The 20,713-nt window shown below is 39.0% G+C and overlaps 1 protein-coding gene and 1 pseudogene across 9 annotated transcripts in view; one reads left to right on the top strand and one right to left on the bottom strand.

Annotated features, from left to right (window-relative positions):
• Positions 1–8,898, top strand: part of CCDC18 (coiled-coil domain containing 18) — a 98,403-nt gene extending 89,505 nt beyond the window's left edge. For 7 of the 9 annotated variants that reach the window (XM_055352370.2, XM_055352381.2, XM_019030665.4 and 4 more), the window contains 2 exons: positions 1,178–1,645; positions 8,332–8,898. In XM_055352370.2, coding sequence (XP_055208345.2) covers positions 1,178–1,645; positions 8,332–8,346 — 483 coding nt within the window. In that variant the 3' untranslated portion in view covers positions 8,347–8,898. The remainder of the gene's footprint in view (positions 1–1,177; positions 1,646–8,331) is intronic. The other 2 variants (XM_055352394.2, XM_055352399.2) reach the window with 1 other exon arrangement.
• Positions 8,822–8,990, bottom strand: LOC115934562 (large ribosomal subunit protein eL39-like; annotated as a pseudogene).
• Positions 8,991–20,713: the final 11,723 nt, after the last annotated feature.

Genomic DNA, 20,713 nt, shown 5'->3' with positions numbered 1-20,713 from the left:
TATTGCAAGGACAAAAAACCAAACACCGCATGTTCTCACTCATAGGTGGAAATTGAACAATGAGAACACTTGGACACAAGGTGGGGAACATCACACACTGGGGCCTGTTGTGGGGTGGGGGGAGGGGGGAGGGATAGCATTAAGAGAAATCCCTAATGTAAATGACGAGTTAATGGGTGCAGCACACCAACATGGCACATGTATACATATGTAACAAACCTGCACGTTGAGTACATGTACCCTAGAACTTATTTTTAAAAAATCATATAAATCAATTTTAGATGAAGTAGTAAAAAAACAAAAAACCGGAAAGAACCAAAATATGCGTGTTAAACTTTTATTTTGTAATGCATTCTGTGGTTATGACAGTTTTAGTTATGAACACAGTATTTTTGAAAGCTACTTTAAGAATAGAAACTATCAGAGTAAAACTGACAGGATTTAGAAATATATATCTTATGGATACCTTTAAGAAAAGGCAAATGTATTTGAAGAGGAGACTACTATACTTACCTTATTAAGCTTTTGAAATTAAAATACCATCTCTTTTTTTAGGCTTTTTGGTTTTTTAGTGTATGTAGTCTCATTCCTAGGATCCCAAAGTTCAGTCAGAGGACCCAAATGAAAGACATGAAAAAAATTGAAATGAAAAGTTTATTTAACAAGGATTGATTTATTAAAAATTTATCACTTTAAGTTTTTGAAAAATTTCTAATACACTAAAGCTTTCTTGTAATGAGAACACAAAAAGCAGAATAGCTTATCTATTTATTCCCTACTGGAAATTCTGAAAGGGGTCTTTTTGTGTCTATATGTGTTAGATTAACAAAAGATAGTGTACCTCTACATCTTTGCAGAGAAATTTTTAGGTGTAAGATTTCAATCTTGAATAGAAATTGATATTGTCATTAACATCAAAAATATATATATAAGGAGAATCTAGTTTTAATGGAATTTCTTAGAATAAGCATATTTCAAAGGAATATGTGTAATTTTCCCAAAGTGAACCTATCTTAAGTAAAGGTTTTAAACAGAGCTTGGAAAACTGTCAAGAATTATAAACAGAATTCCTATAGTGGGACAAAGGTTGACTTTCTAAAAGTCTATGATTTTCTAAGGAGTTCATTCATTTAACAAAAATGTATTGAGCACCTACTATGTACCAATTTTTCTGCAGGAATCAGAATTAACCAGATTACAGGCCAAAATTTCTGGACATGAAAAGGCAGAAGACATCAAGTTTCTGCCAGCCCCATTTACATCTCCAACAGAAATTATGCCTGATGTTCAAGATCCAAAATTTGCTAAACGTTTTCACACATCTTTTTCCAAGTGTACAAAATTACGTCGCTCTATTAGTGCCAGTGATCTTACTTTCAAAACTCATGGTGATGAAGATCTTTCTGAAGAATTACTACAGGGCTTAAAGAAAATGCAATTAGAACAGCCTTCAACATTAGAAGAAAGCCATAAGAATCTGACTTACACCCAGCCAGACTCATTTAAACCTCTCACATATAACCTAGAAGATGATAGTTCTGAGAATAATGACTTTAACACGCTTAGTGGGATGCTAAGATACATAAACAAAGAAGTAAGACTATTAAAAAAGTCTTCTATGCAAACAGGTGCTGGTTTAAATCAGGTATGTATTTTATACACTGTAAGCTGTAATAATTTGTTTCCAAAGAATATCATTTTATTACTTGGAAGAAAATTCACATATTTAAATGAAAAACTACTAATATTTGAAGAAGGAAGATTTTACATTTTATACATTAAGTAAAATCAATACCAAAAGACATTTTCTCTATTGCATGGTGTGAGATAATAGGGGGAAAGAGAGAGGCAGAGGGAGACAGAACAGGAAGTAGAACGAAAAATAGGAAGATGGACATGAAAGTGCTTAAAAATAAAAAAATTAAAAAACTGAAAAAAAGAAAAATGGTAAGAAGAAATATGCAGTGAGAGGAATCCAGAGAAAGTAGGTTCTGAGGTGAATGTTCTCATAACTTCATCATAATTTACTGTTCATTTGGGCTCTGTATGTCAAAATAAGTTATTGCTGGCTATCACTGATCTTTGGAAAGTTGATTTACTGAATTAGCCATTATTTAAAAGCATGAATAAGACCAACTGCCCTCATCCTTATAATTTTTCACCCTAAAATATTTATATGTTCATCTTTCCTTCTTTTGTCCCTTTTCTCTTTAAAAGAAAGATATATCCCTCTTCTTTTTTAGAGAGAAATTCTTGAACATGTACTTTCAAGCCTTTAATATGCTTGCCTGTTTTGCTTCTCTGCTTCCTGATTTAATCTGTATCTTCAGGCTTCTTTATTTCCCTCTTCCTTTCATTTCCAGACATCTTAAATTCATACCCACCCTAAGCTGGGTGCAGTGGCACATGCCTGCAATCCCAGCTATCCAGGAGGCTGAGGCAGGAGGATTATTTGAGCCCAGGAGTTTGAGACAAGTATGGGCAACATGGAGACCCCATCTCAAAAAACATTTTTATTCATTCTATTTCTCCATTGTTGCTACCTCCTTACTACCCTTCCCACTTTGTAACTTACTGTATTTGTCTCTTGAATATTAAATTTACTGTTTTCTTGAAAGTCACAAAAAAACTCTTTGTATAATAAACAAATTTAGTATCCTCTTTTTCTTCAGCTTTTGTAGATTTAACTGTCCATTCCCCCTTTTGATATTTTCTCTTCTCTTGACTTTTATGATTTAATATTTTTCTGGTCCTCTTCTTATTTTGAACTAATTACTTTCTCACTTTTCTGCTCCTCATATTCCTTATGTTCCACAATATAGGATTTAATCTGTAGTTTGAGAATGGAAATAATCTCCTTTAGATAATGTCAGCTTTTTAAAAAATGCCTAACATCATTTTCAAACACATCAAGATAGCTTTGGTGGCCTGAACAGTTAGAAACTATTTTTCTGGAATAGATCCAAGACAAAGAAAAATTGTTGAGTGAGTTTTTCTTCATAATACTTATTTTTGCTGGCTTAAGTATATGTCTATCTACTTGTTTATTGATTGTCTCCCCCACTGAAAATGTAAGCTCTGTGGGGACAGGGTATGGTCATTTCGCTTATTTCTATATTTCTAGTGCCTGGTATATAGTAGATGCTGAATGAATATTTATGAATGTATCAAGTGGCTAAATAAATTATATACAGTAAACACAACTGTAGTTTTAAATGCTAGATTTCATCAGGCTGTGCTGGCCAAAATTTCACTTTTAGCATATTACTTTTAGCACCCAAGAAGTTAAAGATTCAGTAAAGGTAACTGAGAAGTAATCAGTGAAATAGAAGAGAAATTAGCAGAGTATAATATTTCACAATGTATTTCAAGGAGGGTGAGATCAATTGTGTCCAGTGTTGCTAAGTAAAGTGAAGATTGATTATTGACTATCATATTTGGTAATGTCGAGGCTTTTATGACCCTCATAAGACTGGCTTTAGCGTAACAATGGGAATGAAAGCCTGATGTAGAGTGGGTTTAGCATAGAATGGAAAGAGAGGAAATAGAAACATCAAGAATAGACAACTCTTTGGATAAAGAGTAAAGCAGAGAAATGAGGGAGATGTGATGTCAAGGGAGAGTTTTTTGTTTTGCTTTTTAACATAAGAGAGAAAACAGCTGTTGGATATTGATAGGAATGATCCAGTAGACAGGGAAACAGCAATTCAAGACAGAGAAGAAGGAGTAAAATCCTTAAGGTAGGCTTAAGAAATGGGATACAGGAGAGCAGTAGAGGAGTTGGTCTTGGATAAAAGAAGGGGCAGTTCATCCACTGTGGTGGGAAGGAAGGCAGAATATGGGAGCACAGAAACACATGGAATGGAAGGTTTGGTAGTGGGAGAGAAATTTCTTTATCAATTGCTTTTCTTTTCTTTTTTTTTTTGAGATGGAGTCTGGCTCTGTTGCCCAGGCTGGAGTGCAGTGGCGCAATCTTGGCTCACTGCAAGCTCCGCCTCCCAGGTTCACGCCATTCTCCTGCCTCAGCCTCCCGAGTAGCTGGAACTACAGGCGCCCGCCACCACGCCCGGCTAATTTTTTGTATTTTTAGTAGAGACGGGGGTTTCACTGTGTTAGCCAGGATGGTCTCGATCTCCTGACCTCGTGATCTGCCTGCCTCTGCCTCCCAAAGTGCTGGGATTACAGGCGTGAGCCATCACGCCCGGACGATTGCTTTTATTTTCTTAGTGAAATAAGAAGCAGGGTTTTTAGTTAAGGCACAGTAAGATATTGGATATTTAAGAACAGGGAAGGTATGTGAAATGGTTACTTACTTTGGAGAGTAGGAAAGCATAAACAGACTAGCAAAGTCTAGTAGAATTGCCAGCCAGATAGTTCTGTCATGTGGAACAACCGTGCAAGATACAGGACATCTGGCATCATTTATCTCTGCCTGTTGTATATCAGCAGCAGCATGTCCCTTTCTCCCCTATCACAGTGACAAACAAAAAGTACCATCACAAATTTCTAGAATGTTCTGTAGAGGATGGTACTGCACCCTTTAAGAACCTCTGCTCTACTCCAGTGACCCTTGCAGTCATAGATATGCAAGACTCTCTTTTTGGTAAAAATAGCATCTAATTTATGCAGGATAAATTTGATAAGTACAGTGACAGATTGTGATCATAACAATACATAGCCTTTACTGTATGTCAAGCAAATCCTTTACATAAATTAACTCATTTAATCCTTATAACAACCCCCTGATAGGTACTATTATCTGAATAGTACCAAATAATAGTACCTAATAGTTCTACTGTAGTGGGTACTATTATTATCCTTATGATATGAGGAAACTGAGTCCCTGCTCTTAACCACTATATATAATCTTTACATAATTTTATTGGTATTTTCTTCAGTATGTCTAATTACATAGTTTGGTCTTGCAGTTGCTTAGCCAATTAAGGATTAAGAGTAGGAGTTAGCCAGGCGTGGTGGCTCACGCCTGTAATCCCAGCACTTTGGGAGGCTGAGGCAGGTGGATCACGAGGTCAGGAGTTCAAGACCAGCCTGGCCAAGAGGGCAAAACCCCATCTCTACTAAAAACACAAAAATTAGCTGGGCGTGGTGGTGTGCACCTGTAATCCCAGCTGCTCAGGAGGCTGAGGCGGAGAATTGCTTGAACCCGGGAGGCAGAGGTTGCAGTGAGCCGAGACTGTGCCACAGCACTCCAGCCTGGGTGACAGAGCGAGACTCCATCTCTAAATAAATAAATAAATAGTAGGAGTTAAAAGTTACTACATAACAGATAGAATAATTTCTTACTCTGTAGGTTTTTGCAATATATATTTGAATTTTTCAAGTCATTTCACCTATTCAAGTATCATTGAAGATCAATGCCAAATTAAAATATTCAAAATACTGGCCGGGCAAGGTGCCTCACACCTTTGATCCCAACACTTTGGGAGGCCAAGCAGGAGGATTACTTGAGACTAGGATTTCAAGGCCAGCCTGGGCAACATAGCAAGACCCGATCTCTACAGAAAAATAAAATGAAAAATTAGCTGGGCATGGTGGCGCACATCTGTAGTCCTAGCTACTTGGAAGCTGAGGTGGGAGGATTGCTTGAGCCCGGTTCGAGGCTGCAGTGAGCTATTATCATGCAATGGAGCAAGAACCCATCTCTAAACAAAACAAACAAACGTTGTAGCCTATTGTTAAACTTAAAGATTGGATTCTTAAAATCCTATCAAAGTTATATTCTGTACAAACATAGTTTTCTTGATTGTCAATGATACTCTACTGAGTTTTAAATGCATTGACCACTGTCAATACTCATAACTTTAAGCTCACATGGAACTCTTATAGCGCATGAGCCTCAGTTGCATTACCTGTGGTAGTGACCACCTCATAGTCATTTACATGTATGTTGCATTAATAAATATATACTACTCTGTAAAATTTAATGAAAGAGATGTATTTTTATTTTTTTGAGGCAGAGTCTTGTGCTGTCACCCAGGCTGGAGTGTAGTGGCACGAGAGCTCACTGCAACCTCCGCTTCCCGGGTTCAAGCAATTCTCATACCTCAGCCACCTAAGTAGCTGGGATTACAGGCGTGTGTCACCATGCCCAGCTAATTTTTGCATTTTTTAGTAGAGATGGGGTTTCACCATGTTGGCCAAGCTGGTCTCAAACTCCTGGCCCCAAGTGATCTACCCACCTTGGCCTCCCAAAGTGCTGAGATGACAGGCGTGAGCCACCGCACCTGGCCTGAAAGAGACATTTTAAATTGGGATGTAGAGCCATGATCTGTAGCCTAGTTCAGGTCCTCAGCTTATTTCACCTGCCACTTAAGTATGACATTGCATTGGTCTCCTATTTAAAAGCAGGATTTTAAAACTCTTTTAAACCAAATAAATTATTATTTAAATAAAGAAATCCAGTATGTCAAATGGATTCAAAGGTAGTTTATCTGATTGGGGGTAGGATATGTCTGACCTTTACCCAGTTACTTAAATCTACTCATGGCTGCTCATGCAAAAGCTCCAGAGCAGCCCTGGATTAATCATTGAGGAAAATAAGCAGGAGCATAGGGGACTAAGGGGAATGCCACAGAGTTGTTTGCCCTAGCTATCATCCTCTTAATTCGTTCACTGCCACACTTGACTTTAGTAGAATTTTTAGTAACTGTCTTTATCTGCCATGTTCAAATTTAATCTGCACTATTAAAAAATCATTTTCTGTGGTATGATGAGTGACAAAAGTTTAAAAGTTTGATTTGAAAGTGTCATCAGGTATTACATTTGTTTCTTTACACATGGTGTGAGTTTCAAAACCAGCTACCTGGGTCTGGATAGCATTTGACTCATCAGCTGATTCGTCTAAAGGACTCTTAAGCAATTTTTTAAAGCAGTGGTAGGGCCAGGAGACGCCATTGTTGGGCTGTGCAGAGGGTATCAGCTGGCCTAAATCCAGCTCTGCTTCAGAAAGTGCAGTTTTAAAGTCCACTGGTACAATGAAAAGAATGTGGAAACCGATACATGAGAAGTGTTTAATAAGTGTTAGCTCCCTTGTGTTGCAGCCCAAATACTATTTTCCTAGTGGTTAAGTACGTTGGCACTTCCATTGAGAGTAAAGCCTCTTAACACTGCAGTATTCTGCTTTCAGACTAACAAAAGCTTCAGAACTCAAAAAATTACACCTGTACACAATTTAGAACACAATATCAGCAAGTTCAGAGACTTCATATTAACTCCTATTCTAATCCTGTTTTGGATTAGAGCAGTGGAAGTGTTGTGAATACTGATTAATTAGCTAATTCACCATTTATTAGGAATTTATAAGAAGTTATTACTTCTATTTCTCTTATTTGTAAGTAGTTTTCAAGATATGGTACATATATCATGCAGTAAGATGAAAAATCAGAAATTAGGAAATTAGCTATAGGGAAAACAAAGATGAAAAAAAATGTTAAACCAGGAGTACAGGTAATACCTAGACACATGATAATATTTTCAAATTCACACCCTCAGTAAAGATGAAGGTATGACAAGAAAATTTGGCCCATATTTTTTTAAATCCCCTGGGCCTTTTTCCTCTATTTTTCTACTTTATGTTAAACTGCTTTTATATGCAAATAATTGTCTTTTGTCTTTTTCTGCTCTTTTTTTCTTCTTTTAATCTTCCTTTTTCATTGACTTTTTTCATGTAGCTATTCATCATCCTTGTTTATTGTGCTCTCAAACTATAACGTGACACTGATGCCTAAATGTTATTTTTATGTTCCTTTTTTCGAGTTTTAAAATTAGTTTAACCCCATATTCACACCCACCTCATCAAGCCAGAATTATTTGCTTTTATTTTTTATTTTATTTATTTTATTTTATTTTTTTGAGATGGAGTTACCCTCTTGTCTCCCAGGCTGGAGTGCAGTGGTGCGATCTCAGCTCACTGCAACCTCCCCCTCCAAGGTTCAAGGGATTCTCCTGCCTTAGCCTCCTGACTAGCTGGGATTACAGACGCTCGCCACCACACCCAGCTAATTTTTGTATGTTTTAGTAGAGACAGGGTTTCACCATGTTGGCCAGGCTGGTCTCGAACACCTGACCTCAGGTGATCCATGCACCTCGGCCTCCCAAAGTGCGGGGATTACAGGCAGTGAGCCACTGCACCCGGCCTGCATTTTATATTCATGTGGTTCATTATTGACTTTTTATGATTCATATTTTTCAGTAGACTAAATATTTCTCACTCTCGCTTTAAATTATACTCCTGTTATTATGGTAGACTTTTAATGCTAAATCAGTTTAGGAATATTTCAAATATTAATCTATTATTTTGCATTATTCTAGGGAGAAAATGTGTAATTCAAAGAAGATACTGATGTGTTGAAAAAATGGAATTTTTGGTACTGTGCTGTTTACTTATTATATGTAGCTCATACTTCATAGAAGCTGTTATTTTGCTTTTGAATAAATTTTATATTTCAATATTTTAAAAGCCCTTCTAAAACTTAATTATATTTTTAAAGAAAATTTATTATTTTATTTATTGTTTTTTGGCTTAAACTTGCTGCTTTCTTTTGCTTTTTATATAAAAATCATTGTTAAAATGCATAAGTACGTTGAGGAATGTAAATTTTTTTTTTTTTAATGAAAGGCCTCACATATTTATTACTGAACCCAGTCAACCAACGCGTTCATAACAGATGCAGAGAGAAAAAATATATTCCCAACAAAACATGTCAAACTCTCTGGATAGTGGTGACATTTTCAGCCTGATATGGTAACATGATTGTGACCTTCAGACAGCATAAATATGTGTGCCATCTCGTGCAATTCCTTATAGACCCAGCTTGGTTCTTCTCCATTGTCTCCTTTTGGTTTTATTTTATTAATAAAATCCTGATTTTATTACCAGTTTTCATCTGAATCCACTGGGGAATGGGACAATGTTGCTTTTGTTTCTTGGCCAGCAGTCACTTAATCCTGAAAGTCTTGTGAGAAGACATGGCAAGAAGCAGAGTCAAGCACACACCATGATGGCAGAGAAAGGAAAAGAGGCAAGGAATGTCAGTTCTTAATCAGACTATTATTTGCTAATTTTTCTAGTATTACTTAATTTTTAAAGTTAGTATAAATTTGTAAGTCATTCTGCCACAGGTTTATAATTGTACTAATAATGGCTGACTTTCATTGAGTCAGTTTACTGTTTATCAGTGACTATTCTAGGCAGTTGTATTAGTCTGTTCTCATGCTGCCAATAAAGACATACCCCAGCCTGGCTGGGCACAGTGGCTTACGCCTGTATTCCTTGCACTTTGGGAGGCCGAGGCAGGTGGATCATGAGGTCAGGAGATCGAGACCATCCTGGCTAACATGGTGAAACCCTGTCTCTACTAAAAATACAAAAAAATTAGCCGGGTGTGGTGGCAGGCATGTGTAGTCCCAGCTACTTGGGAGGCTGAGGCAGGAGAATGGCATGAACCCGGGAGGCGGAGCTTGCAGTGAGCCAAGATCGCGCCACTGCACTCTAGTCTGGGCAACAGAGCGAGACTCAAAAAAAAAAAAAAAAAAAAAAACATACCTCAGACTGGGTAATTTATAGAGAAAAGAGGTTTTTTGGTTTTGAGATGGAGTTTGCTTTTGTCACGCAGATTGGAGTACAATGGCACCATCTTGGCTCACTGCAACCTCCGCCTCCTGGGTTCAAGCGATTCTCCTGCCTCAGCTTCCTGACTAGCTGGGATTACAAGTGCCCACCACCATGCCTGGCTAATATTTTGTATTTTTTAGTAGAGATGGGGTTTCACCATGTTGGCCTGGCTGGTCTTGAACTCCTGACCTCAGGTGATCCACCCAACTCAGCCTCCCAAAGTGTCAGGATTACAGGCTTGAGCCACTGTGCCTGGCCAGAAAAGAGGTTTAATAGACTCACAGTTCCACATGGCTGGGAGGCCTCACAATCAATCATAGCAGAAGGCAAAGGAGGAGCAAAGTCAAGTTTTGCACAGCAGCAGGTAAGAGAGAGCATATGTGGGGGAACACCCCTTTATAAAACCTCAGATCTCATGAGACTTATTGACTATCACAAGAACAGCATGGGAAAGACCCACCCTCATGATTCATATTTTTTGAGGATTTAAAGGAAAAGATGGCCATAATGAGTGAATAGATGGGGAGGAATCTTAGACAAATACAAATCAATGAGTGGTACAAGGTAGAAACTTAGGGAGTCCCAGTATTTTACAGGCAGGCAGAAAAGAAAATTGAGAATGGATGTTTAGAGGTAAAATAACCAAATGGAAATTCTAGAACCAAAAAGTATAGTAGCTGAACATTTAAAACTCCCAATATTGGCTTAACAGCAGATTGGAGGTGACAGAAAAGTCAGTTGACTTGAAAGCAGATAAATAGTAAATTTCCACTCTGAAGAACAAAGAGAAATATGATTGAATAAATATAAAAAGAGCATCTAAGACCTGTAAGACAGTATTAAGAGAAGAAAGGGAAAATGGGGCAGGAAAAAGTTCTTATAGTTATGGCTGAAAATATCACAGATGTGGTGAAAAGATGACAACCTATAGATTTTCTAAGCTCAGCAAGCCCTAAGCAGGATAAAAAAAAAAAAATCCTGCTTAGTAATATAATAGTGAAAATTCTGTAAACCAAACATAGAAATACCTTAAAAACAGAGACAGAAAAATCCTCATGTAGGGGAACAGTGATCCAAAAGAAGACAGATTTGCCATGAGAAAGAGTGAGACACACTTTTAAAAGGACAACTGTAATAGTCTGTTCCCACACTGCTATAAAGAACTATGTGAGACTGGGTAATTTATAAAGAAAAGAGGTTTAATTGACTCACAGTTCCACAGGCTATACAGGAGGCATGGCTCAGGAAGCCTTGGGAAACAAAATCGTGGTGGAAGGTGAATGGGAAGCCAGCATGTCTTACATGGCAGGAGCAGAAGGAAGAGAGAGCAAAGGGGGAAGTGCTACACACTCTTAAACAACCAGATCTTGTGAGAACTCTATCATGAGGCAGCACTAAGGGGATGGTACTAAACCATTAAAAACCACTTCCATGATCCAATTACCTCTCACCAAGCCCCACCTCCAATACTCAGGTTCACAATTCAACATGAGATTTGGGTGGAGACACAAAGCCAAACAGTATCATTCCAACCATGTCCCCTCCCACATCTCATGTCCTTCTCACACAAAAGTTCAATCATCCATTCTCAACAGCCCCCTAAGTCTTAACTCATTTTGGCATTAACTCAAAAATCCATAGTCCAAAGTCTCATCTGAGAAAAGGCAAGTTCCTTCCACCTATGATCTTGTAAAATAAAAAACAAGTTAGTTACTTCAAAGATACAATGGGGGTACAGACATTGGGTAAATGCTCCCATTCCAAAAGAGAAAAATTGGCCAAAAACAAAGGGGCTACAGGCCCCATGATCCAATCACCTTCCACCAGGCTCCACCTCCAACACTTGGGATCACAATTCAATATGAGATTTGGGTGGGACACAGAAGCAAACCATATCAACAATATAATGAAAGTTAAAAGTATGGACAAAGATACCAGGGAAACAAGCATAAAAAAATGCTTCAGGGCTATATTAATATCTGACAAAGTAGATGTCAAAAAATGAGTTTTGCCAGAGATTAAAAAAGGATGTTTCGTAATGGTAAAAGGATCCATTTAATAGGAAGACATACTCCTAAATGTGTATACACCAAATAACAGACTTCAGACACATGAACTGAAATCTAGCCGAACTAAAGGGACAAATATATCCACATAGTTTAACCTCCAGTTTTCAGTAATTAAAAGAATAAGAGACCAAAAAAAAATCAGCAAGGATATAGAAGTTATGAATAATATCAAACTGACTTGACTTAACTGACATTTAAAGAATACTATAGAGCCACACGTGGTGGCTCATGCCTGTAATTCCAGCAATTTGGGAGGCCAAGGTGGGAGGACTGCTTGAGCCCAGAAGTCTGAGACCAACCTGGGCAACATGGCAAAACCCTGTCTCTACCAAAACAAACAAAAAAATCAACCAGGAATGGTGGTGTGTGCTATAGTCCTAGCTATTCAGGAGGCTGAGGTGGGAGGATTGCTTGATGCTTGAGCCCAGGAGGCAGAGGTTGCAGTGAGCAGAGATCACACCACTGCACTCCAGCCTGGGCAACAGAGCGAGACTATATATATATATATATATATATATATATATATATAAAAATACATGTATCTAAAATACATATATATAATATATATATAATTATTATATATATAAAATACATATTTTATAGATTAATTTTTACATATAATATATATAAATTATAAAATATATATAAATTAATTATATATAATATAATTATTATATATATAAAATACATTATATATATAAAATACATATTGTAGGCTGGGAATGATGGCTCACACCTGTAATCCCAACACTTTGGGAGGCTGAGGCAGGAGGACTGCTTGAGCCCAGCAGTTCAAGACTGGCAAGAACAACATAGTGAGACCCCAACGCTACAAAAAAATTTAGAAACTAGCTGCACATGGTGATGTGTGGCTGTGGTCCCAGCTACTCAGGAGGCTGAGGTAGGAGAATCTCTTGAGCCTGAGAGTTCAAGGCTGCAGTGAACCATGATCACTCTACTGCACTTTAAGCTGGGCAACAGAACAAGACCCCATCTCAACAACAACAAAAAGCAGATTGCTATTAAATATGAGGGTCATCAGTGCATACAGACTGCCTAAATTAAAAAGCCTGACAAAAGCTACAAATCAACAGTTTTAACATATTGGACATGAAGCAACAAAAGACAGTGATTTCTGAGAGATGGTTGATCCCTTTATTTCCCCCATCTTATTACCTGGAGTAAGTTTCTAGGCTGTGACCTTGAGTTGAAGAGACAGAGCTAGGAATCTGGGGAGGCTAAGAAGGCTAGAATTCACAGGGCACAGTAATAAAGAGGAGAGAGCTACACAGAGAACTCTGGAAATTAAAGGATCTCCCTCAAATTTTCAGATGAGAAATCATCAGTGACTATATGTGAGGAAACTACACAAGGCAAGGGAAAGAACCACTTGAATAATTGGAACAATCCTCAGAGCTCAGAAAGCTCTGAGAATAGATTTGTTTCCATGACTAGGAGTGAGAAAATCTCATCATTTTCAGGGCATCAGGTAGAATTCTCAAGAATGGTGCCTCAATAATGGGGAAATAAACCCTAGACTAAATGCCTCTTGGGTACTAGTTTAGAGTCATTTAAAGCAAAACCTGAAAGGATAAAACTGTTTCCAAATAACCACGCCCAAGAACAAAAGCTCAAGAATATTTATAAGAATAAACTATTTATCTAATAATGTAAAATTCAGAATGTGTTTAATCAAAAGTTACCAGGTCCAGGAATGGTGGTACACAGCTGTAGTCCCAGCTATTCAGAAAGCTGAGGCAGGAGGATCACTTGAGCCCAGGAGTTCAAAGCTGTAGTGTGCTATGATCACACCTATGAATAGGCACTGCACTCCAGCCTGGGCAACATAGCAAGACCCCATCTCTTAAAAAATTACCAGGAATGGAAAGAAGCAGGAAAATATGACCCAATAATGATAAAAAGCAATGTAAACCAACCAGAAAAGACATAGATGATCAAATTAGTAGTCAAGGCCACTAAATTATTACAACTCTATTCCGTATGTTCAAGAAGCTAGAAGAAACACTGAACATGTTGAGTAGAGACATGGAAAACATAAAAAAGAAATACAAACAACTTTGGGAGATTAAAACAATATTTGTGATGAAAAATAAATTGGATGAGATGAGCAGGAGATTATATATTGTAGAGGAAAGATTAATGAACATGAATACAAAACTAGAAACTATCAAAATGAAACAAATAAAAAATTGTAGAAAAAAAAGTGAGCATAGCATCAACCAGCTGCAGGAAATCTTCAAGTGACATAATATACTTCTAATTGAAGTCCCTACAAAACAAAAGGTAGAGGGGAGGGGACAAGGGGAAACAAAAATTCTTAAAAAATGTTTTCAAACCTCTTGAATACTATATTAGAAACTATAGTGTGTAGTGTGTTGTGGAGTTTATAATCTATGTAAAGTAAATCTATTCCAATAACAGCATATAGGGACTGTGAGGAGGGAAATGGAAGTATACTGTTTTTGTTTTTTGTTTTGTTTTGAGATGGAGTCTCGCTCTGTCGCCAGGCTGGAGTAAAGTGGCGCAATCTCGGCTCACTGCAATCTCCACCTCCTGGGTTCAAGTGATTCTCCTCCCTCAGCCTCCTGAGTAGCTAGGACTATGCGCGCCACCATGCCCAGCTAATTTTGTTATTTTTAGTAGAGATGGGGTTTCACCATGTTGGCCAGGATGGTCTCAATCTCCTGACCGCGTGATCCACCCGCCTCGGCCCCACAAAGTGCTGGGATTACAGGCGTGAGCCACCACGCCTGCCCAGAAGCATACTATTTTAAGGCTATTTTAAGGCTCTTATATCTTATCTCAGGTATAAGAGTGAAATATCACCTGAAAGTAGACTGTGATAAGTTAATGCTCTATATTATAAGCCCTAAAGTAACTATTAAAATAACACAACAAAAAGTTATAGTGAATAAACCCAAAAAGAAAATAAAATGGAATCACAAAAAATAATTTTTCCAAAAGAAGACAGAAAAAGAGGGAAAAGGGAGCAAGGAATAACTGGGACAAAAAGAAAACAAATAGCAAATAGTAGATTAAAGACAACCAAATCAATAATCATATTAAATGTAAATGGCATAACCATCTTCATTAAAAGAGATCATCGGGTTGTATCAAAAAAATAAGACTCAGCTATCTGACACCTACAAGAAACAATACTACCTACAAGAAGTACAAGACAGAAATAGATGAAAAGGATTGAAAAATATGATAATGCTAACACTGATCAAAATAAAGGTGGGGCTGAGCATAGTGGCTCACACCTGTAGTCCCAACATCTTAGGAGGTCGAGGCAGGCAGATCACTTGAGATCAAGAGTTTGAGACCAGCCTGGCCAACATGGTGAAACCCTGTCTCTACTAAAAATACAAAAACTTAGCTGGGCGTGGTGGTGTATGCCTGTAATCCCAGCTACTTGGGAGGCTGAGGCAGAAGAATCAGCTGAACCCATGAAGTGGAGGTTGCAGTGAGCTAAGATCACACCACTGCACTCCAGCCTGGGTGACAGAGCAAGATTCCACCTCAAAAACAAACAAACAAAAAAAACAAACAAACCCAAAAAATAAAATAAGTAAATAAATAAATAAAGGTGGAGTGACTATATTAACACCAAAGGTCTTTCCAGGACAAGTATCACCAGAGATAAAGAGGGTAATTTCATAAGGGCAAAGAGGTCAAGTGATCCAGAAGACACCAATCCTAAGTGTATAAGTAACTAATAACAGATCTTCAAAATACGTGATATAAAAGCTAATAGAACTGCAAGGAAAAATAGACAAATCCAGAATTAAAGTTAGATATTTCAATACCCCTTTCTCAATAACTTATAGAAAAAGTATCCTGAAAAATAATAAGATATAGAAGACAGGAACAACAACATAAAACAATTGAACCTGACATTTCTAGAACACCTCACCCAACAACAGCAGAAGATATATTTTTAAACTATGCAGGAAACATTTACCAGGATAGACCATGTTCTAGGACGTAAAACAAGTCTGAGTAAATTTAAAAGGATCTAAGACATACCAAGTATGTTCTCTGAACACAATGTTGAGTTAAATTATAAACATAGAGCAGAAGGCGGTATCTGGGAAAACCTTAATTTTTGGAAATTAAGTAACACACATCTAGGCAGGTGCAGTGGCTCATGCCTGTAATCTCAGCACTTTCAGAGGCTAAAGCAGGAGGATCACTTGAGGCCAGGAGTTTGAGACCAGCCTGTGCAACACAGTGTGACCCCCATCTCTACAAAAGTAATAAAGTTTACCCAGGCACGGTGGTGTATGCCTGTCACATCAGCGGCTTAGGAGGCTGAGGTGGGAGGATCACTTGAATCTGGAGTTCAAGGCTGCAGTGAGTTTTGATTGTGCCACTGCATTCCAGTCAGGATGAAAAAGCAATACCTTTTTCTCTAAAAGATGTTAAAGTTAACAAGAACTTCAGTACAAAAATCCACAAAAAAAGCTTCACCAGAGCATCCGTCTCCACCAGGACAATGTTCCTGCTCGTTCCTGTCATCAAACAAGAGCAATTTTGTGAGTTTCTATGGGAAAGCATTATGCATCCACCTTACAGTCCTGATTTGGCTCCTTCTGACTTGTGTTTCCTAATCTTTAAAAAAAATCTATAAAAAGCACCCATTTCTCTTCAGTTAATAATGTAGAAAAGACTGTACTGACATGATTACATTCTCAGGACCCTCAGTTCTTTAAGGAGAAACTAAATGGCAGGGATCGTTGTGTACAAAAATGTCTTGAATTTAATGGAACTTAAGTTGAGAATTAAAAGTTTTATATTTTATAATTCCATTTTTCATAATAATTGGAGACCTCCTCATATCAGAGAAGAGGAAAGGTCTCAATGACTTCAACTTCTACCTTAGGAAAGTAGAAAATAAAGAATAAACTGCTTCCCAAAGGAAGCACAAGAAAGGAAATATTAAAGATCATAGTGAATTTTAATGAAATAGAAAACAAAAACAATAAAGAATAAGGCACATCAAGATAGCCATATAAAAGCCTCCACCAATCTTTCCTTCAGGAACATCAAATATAACGACTGTCTACAAAAAAAAAAAAAAAAGAAAAAATCTTCGTACAAACCAAAAAGCAGGTGAGCACTCCCAATACCTGGTTTTTAACTTCATACTGCTGAAAGAGGCACTGAAGAGGGTGGGAAAGACAGTCTTGTATTGCTGATGCCACTCCTCTCCCATCCCCAGGCAGAGGCTGCGTGGCACAGGGAGAATCTGTGCTCTTGGGGGAGAGAAGGAGAATGCAGTGATTCTGGGGCTTTGCACTGGAACTCAGCGATGCCAGCACCAGACAGAATTCAGCCAGTGCCCACAAAGGGAGTATTTAGCCCTAACCAGATGGGAATCACCCATCCCAGCAGTTGGAAGCTGAGTGATATGGTTTGGCTGTGTCCCCAGCCAAATTTCATTTTGAATTGTAGTTCCCATAATCCCCATGTGTCATGGGAGGGACCCGGTGGGAGGTAATTGAATCGGGATGGTTACCCCATGCTGCTGTCCTCGTGATAGTGAGTTCTTACCAGATCTGATGGTTTTATAAGGGGCTTTTCCATCTTTGCTTGACATTTCTCCTTCCTGCCATGTGAAGAAGGATGTGTTTCCTTCCCCTTCCACCATGATTGTAAGTTTCCTGAGGCCTTCCCGGCCATGCTGAACTGTGAGTCAATTAAACGTCTTTCCTTTATAAATTACCCAATCTCGGGCATGTCTTTATTAGCAGCATGAGAACAGACTAATACAGTAAATTGGTACCAGTAGAATGGGGCACAGCTATAAGGATACCTGAAAATGTGTAAGTGACTTTGGAACTGGGTAACAGACAGAGGTTGAAACAGTTTGGAGGGCTCAGAAGAAGACGGGAAAATGCAAGGAAGTTTGGAACTTCCTAGAGACTTGGAGGGCTCAGAAGACAGGATGATGTGGAAAAGTTTGTAACTTCATAGAGATTTGTTGAATAGTTTTGACCAAAATGCTGATAATGATGTGGACAATGAAGTCCAGGCTGAGGTGGCCTCAGATGGAGATAAGGAACTTATTTGGAACTGGAGCAAAGGTCACTCTTGCTATGCTTCAGCAAAGAGACTGATGGCATTTTGCCCCTGCCCTAGAGATCTGTGGAACTTTAAACTTGAGGGAGATGATTTAGGGTATCTGGTGGAAGAAATTTCTAAGTGGTAAAACATTCAAGAGGAAGCAGAGCATAAAAGTTTGGAAAATTTGCAGCCTGACCTTGAGGTAGAAAAGAAAAACCCATTTTCTGGGGAAAGATTCAAGCCTGCTGCAAAAATTTGCATAAGTAACAAGGAGCTGAATGTTAATCAACAATACAATGGGGAAAATGTCTCCAGGGCATGTCAGAGACTTTCCCATCACAGGTCCAGAGGCCTAGGAAGAAAAAATGGTTTTGTGGGCTAAGCCCAGGGGCCCCCTGCTCTGTGCAGCCTAGAGACTTGGTGCCCTGCCTCCCAGCTGCTCCAGCCATGGCTAAAAGAGGTTAATGTACAGCTCAGGCCATGGCTTCAGAGGGTGCAAGCCCCAAGCCTTGGCAACTCCCATGTGATGTTGAGCCTGCAGGTACACAGAAGTCAAGAATTGAGGTTTGGGAACCTCTGCCTAGATTTCAGAAGATGTCTAGAAATGCCTGGATGTCCAGGCAGAAGTTTGCTGCAGGGGGCCAGGCCCTCATGGAGAACCTCTGCTGCAGTAATGTGGAAGGGAAATGTGGGGTCAGAACCCCCATACAGAGTCCCTATTGGGGAACTGCTTAATGAAGCTGTTAGAGTGTTTTGGCAAAGGGCCAACAATGTGCCTAATGGAGAGGATTCCTATTCTACTAGGTGGTGCTGTTGACTTTGAAATACCATGTGCTCTCCAGACCAAATATAAAGAGAGAGATGCTTGCTGCAGGGGGTTGGGGGGCCCTCTCTTCCTAGAAAATCTCAAAAATGGCAATCCCTTGAGCTTGAGCTGTATTCCCAATTACTACAGCATTTTCTGATCTTACCTAATAGGATTACTTGCCTATACTGTAAAAATTCCCACAGCATTGCATACAGAGAATGGATATAAGAAATGAAGGAAAATTGCAACAGAGAAAGCTTGGAGATCCTTTGCCATCACACACTGAGCTGTCAGAGGCTGGAGTTAGTCCAGAAGCCTTCAGGTAACACTAGGATGTTGCCCTGGCCAGAAACCCTCAGTTGCCTCTGGACCTCTTCTAGCCCCAAGTGATGGCTAGGCTCTCCATGAAATGAAACCAGTTCAAAACAAAGTCAACATTCCTAGTACCCTGAGGATACTGGGTGATTTGCTAAGTTCCCCCTGGCAAGCCTGTCCTCTGAGTGTTGTAAGACTGGCAGCCAGGCTAACCATTTTTAAATGGCTGACAGGGTCCCAGTGTTTAGTTTGATTTTAAAATGGAGGGCAGAAGGCCTTGAAATGAAAGAAAAGAGTTGGGGTCTCATCCTATACTCACCCTTCTGATGAATCTACCTCAGATCCCAAGCAGGCCCCCACAATGAAGCAGCATCATTCATCTGGGATAATACCTGAGGTTAGTTGTCCCATGACCACAGAAAACTAGGATGCAGACATACCAGAGTGAGGTTAAGAGCAGAAGCTTAATAGGTGAAAGAAAGAGAAGCGCTCTCTGTGCAGAAGGGTCCCAGAGAAAAATGTATTGCCAGTTTTCTGGTGAAGTGCAGGAATTTTTATAGATGAGCTTGAGGAGGTGGTGTCTGATTTACAGAGGGCAGAAAAGATTGGTCAGACCAGGTGTGCTATTTGCATAGCATGTGAAGAAGCTGGCTGTCCCATCCTAATCTTTTATTATGCAGATGGGTTCTCTACCTGGCCAGTGCCATGTTGCCTGCTCCTTACTGTACATGTGGTGACAATGAAAAGGGAAGATGGAGCCCCCATGTTGAACATACCTGGCTTCCAGGTAGCCCTTTTCTATTGGCACAGCTGTTGGCACTCACCCATGCAAAGCTTTCAGCTTGCTTATCTATGTCTGCAGCTTGATTTTTCGGGCTGCTCTTGGTTAGAAAAGAAATGATTTGGGAGCTGGTTTTTGTTAAAAGAGAAGCCTTGTCGAAGACTCCTTTTATGCACACTATCTGCCTAAATAATTTCTTTCTAGCTCCCGTATCAACAGTAGAGAAAATCACCTTCACTAAAAGGGAGACAAGAAGGAAGAGAAGGAGAGAAGACCACAAAACAATAAGAAAACAAATAACAAAATGGCAGGAACAGTTCCCTACTTATCAATAACTGCGTGTAAATGGACCAAACTCTCCAATCAAAAAAGACCCAACGTTCTGTTGCCTACAAGAAACACACTTCACCTATAAAGACACACATAGACTGAAATAAAGGGTTGGAAAAAGATATTCCATGCAAATTAAAGCCAAAAAAGAGTAGGAGTGGCTATACTTCTATCAGAAAAAATAATTTCAAGGCCAGGTGCAGTGGCTCACACCTGTAATCCCAGCACTTTGGGAGGCCGAGGTGGGCAGATCACTTAAGATCAGAGTTTGCAACCAGCCAGGCCAACATGGTGAAACCCCATCTCTACTAAAAATACAACAATTATCAGGGTCTGGTGGCACATGCCTGTAATCCCAGCTGCTCAGGTGGCTGAGGCAGGAGAATTGCTTGAACCTGGGAGGCAGAGGTCGCAGTAAGCTGAGATTGCACCACTGCACTCCAGCCTGGGCAACAGAGCAAAACTCCTTCTCCTGAAAAAAAAAAAAAAAAGAAAGAAAATAAAATATAATTTCAAGACAAAAACTATAAGAAGAGAGACAAATCAGGTCTTATGATAAAGGGGTCAATTCAGCAAGAGGCATTAAAAATTGTAAATATATATACACCCAAAACTCAAGCACCTAGATATATAAACCAAATTCCATTAGAGCTAAGGGGAGATGTAGACCCCAATATAATAATAGC

The sequence above is a fragment of the Gorilla gorilla genome, chromosome 1 (genome assembly GCF_029281585.2).
Source record: "Gorilla gorilla gorilla isolate KB3781 chromosome 1, NHGRI_mGorGor1-v2.1_pri, whole genome shotgun sequence".
Lineage (NCBI taxonomy): Eukaryota > Metazoa > Chordata > Mammalia > Primates > Hominidae > Gorilla > Gorilla gorilla.
The sequence above is the reverse complement of the archived record's forward strand: the minus strand, read 5'-3'. Positions and strand labels throughout refer to the sequence as shown.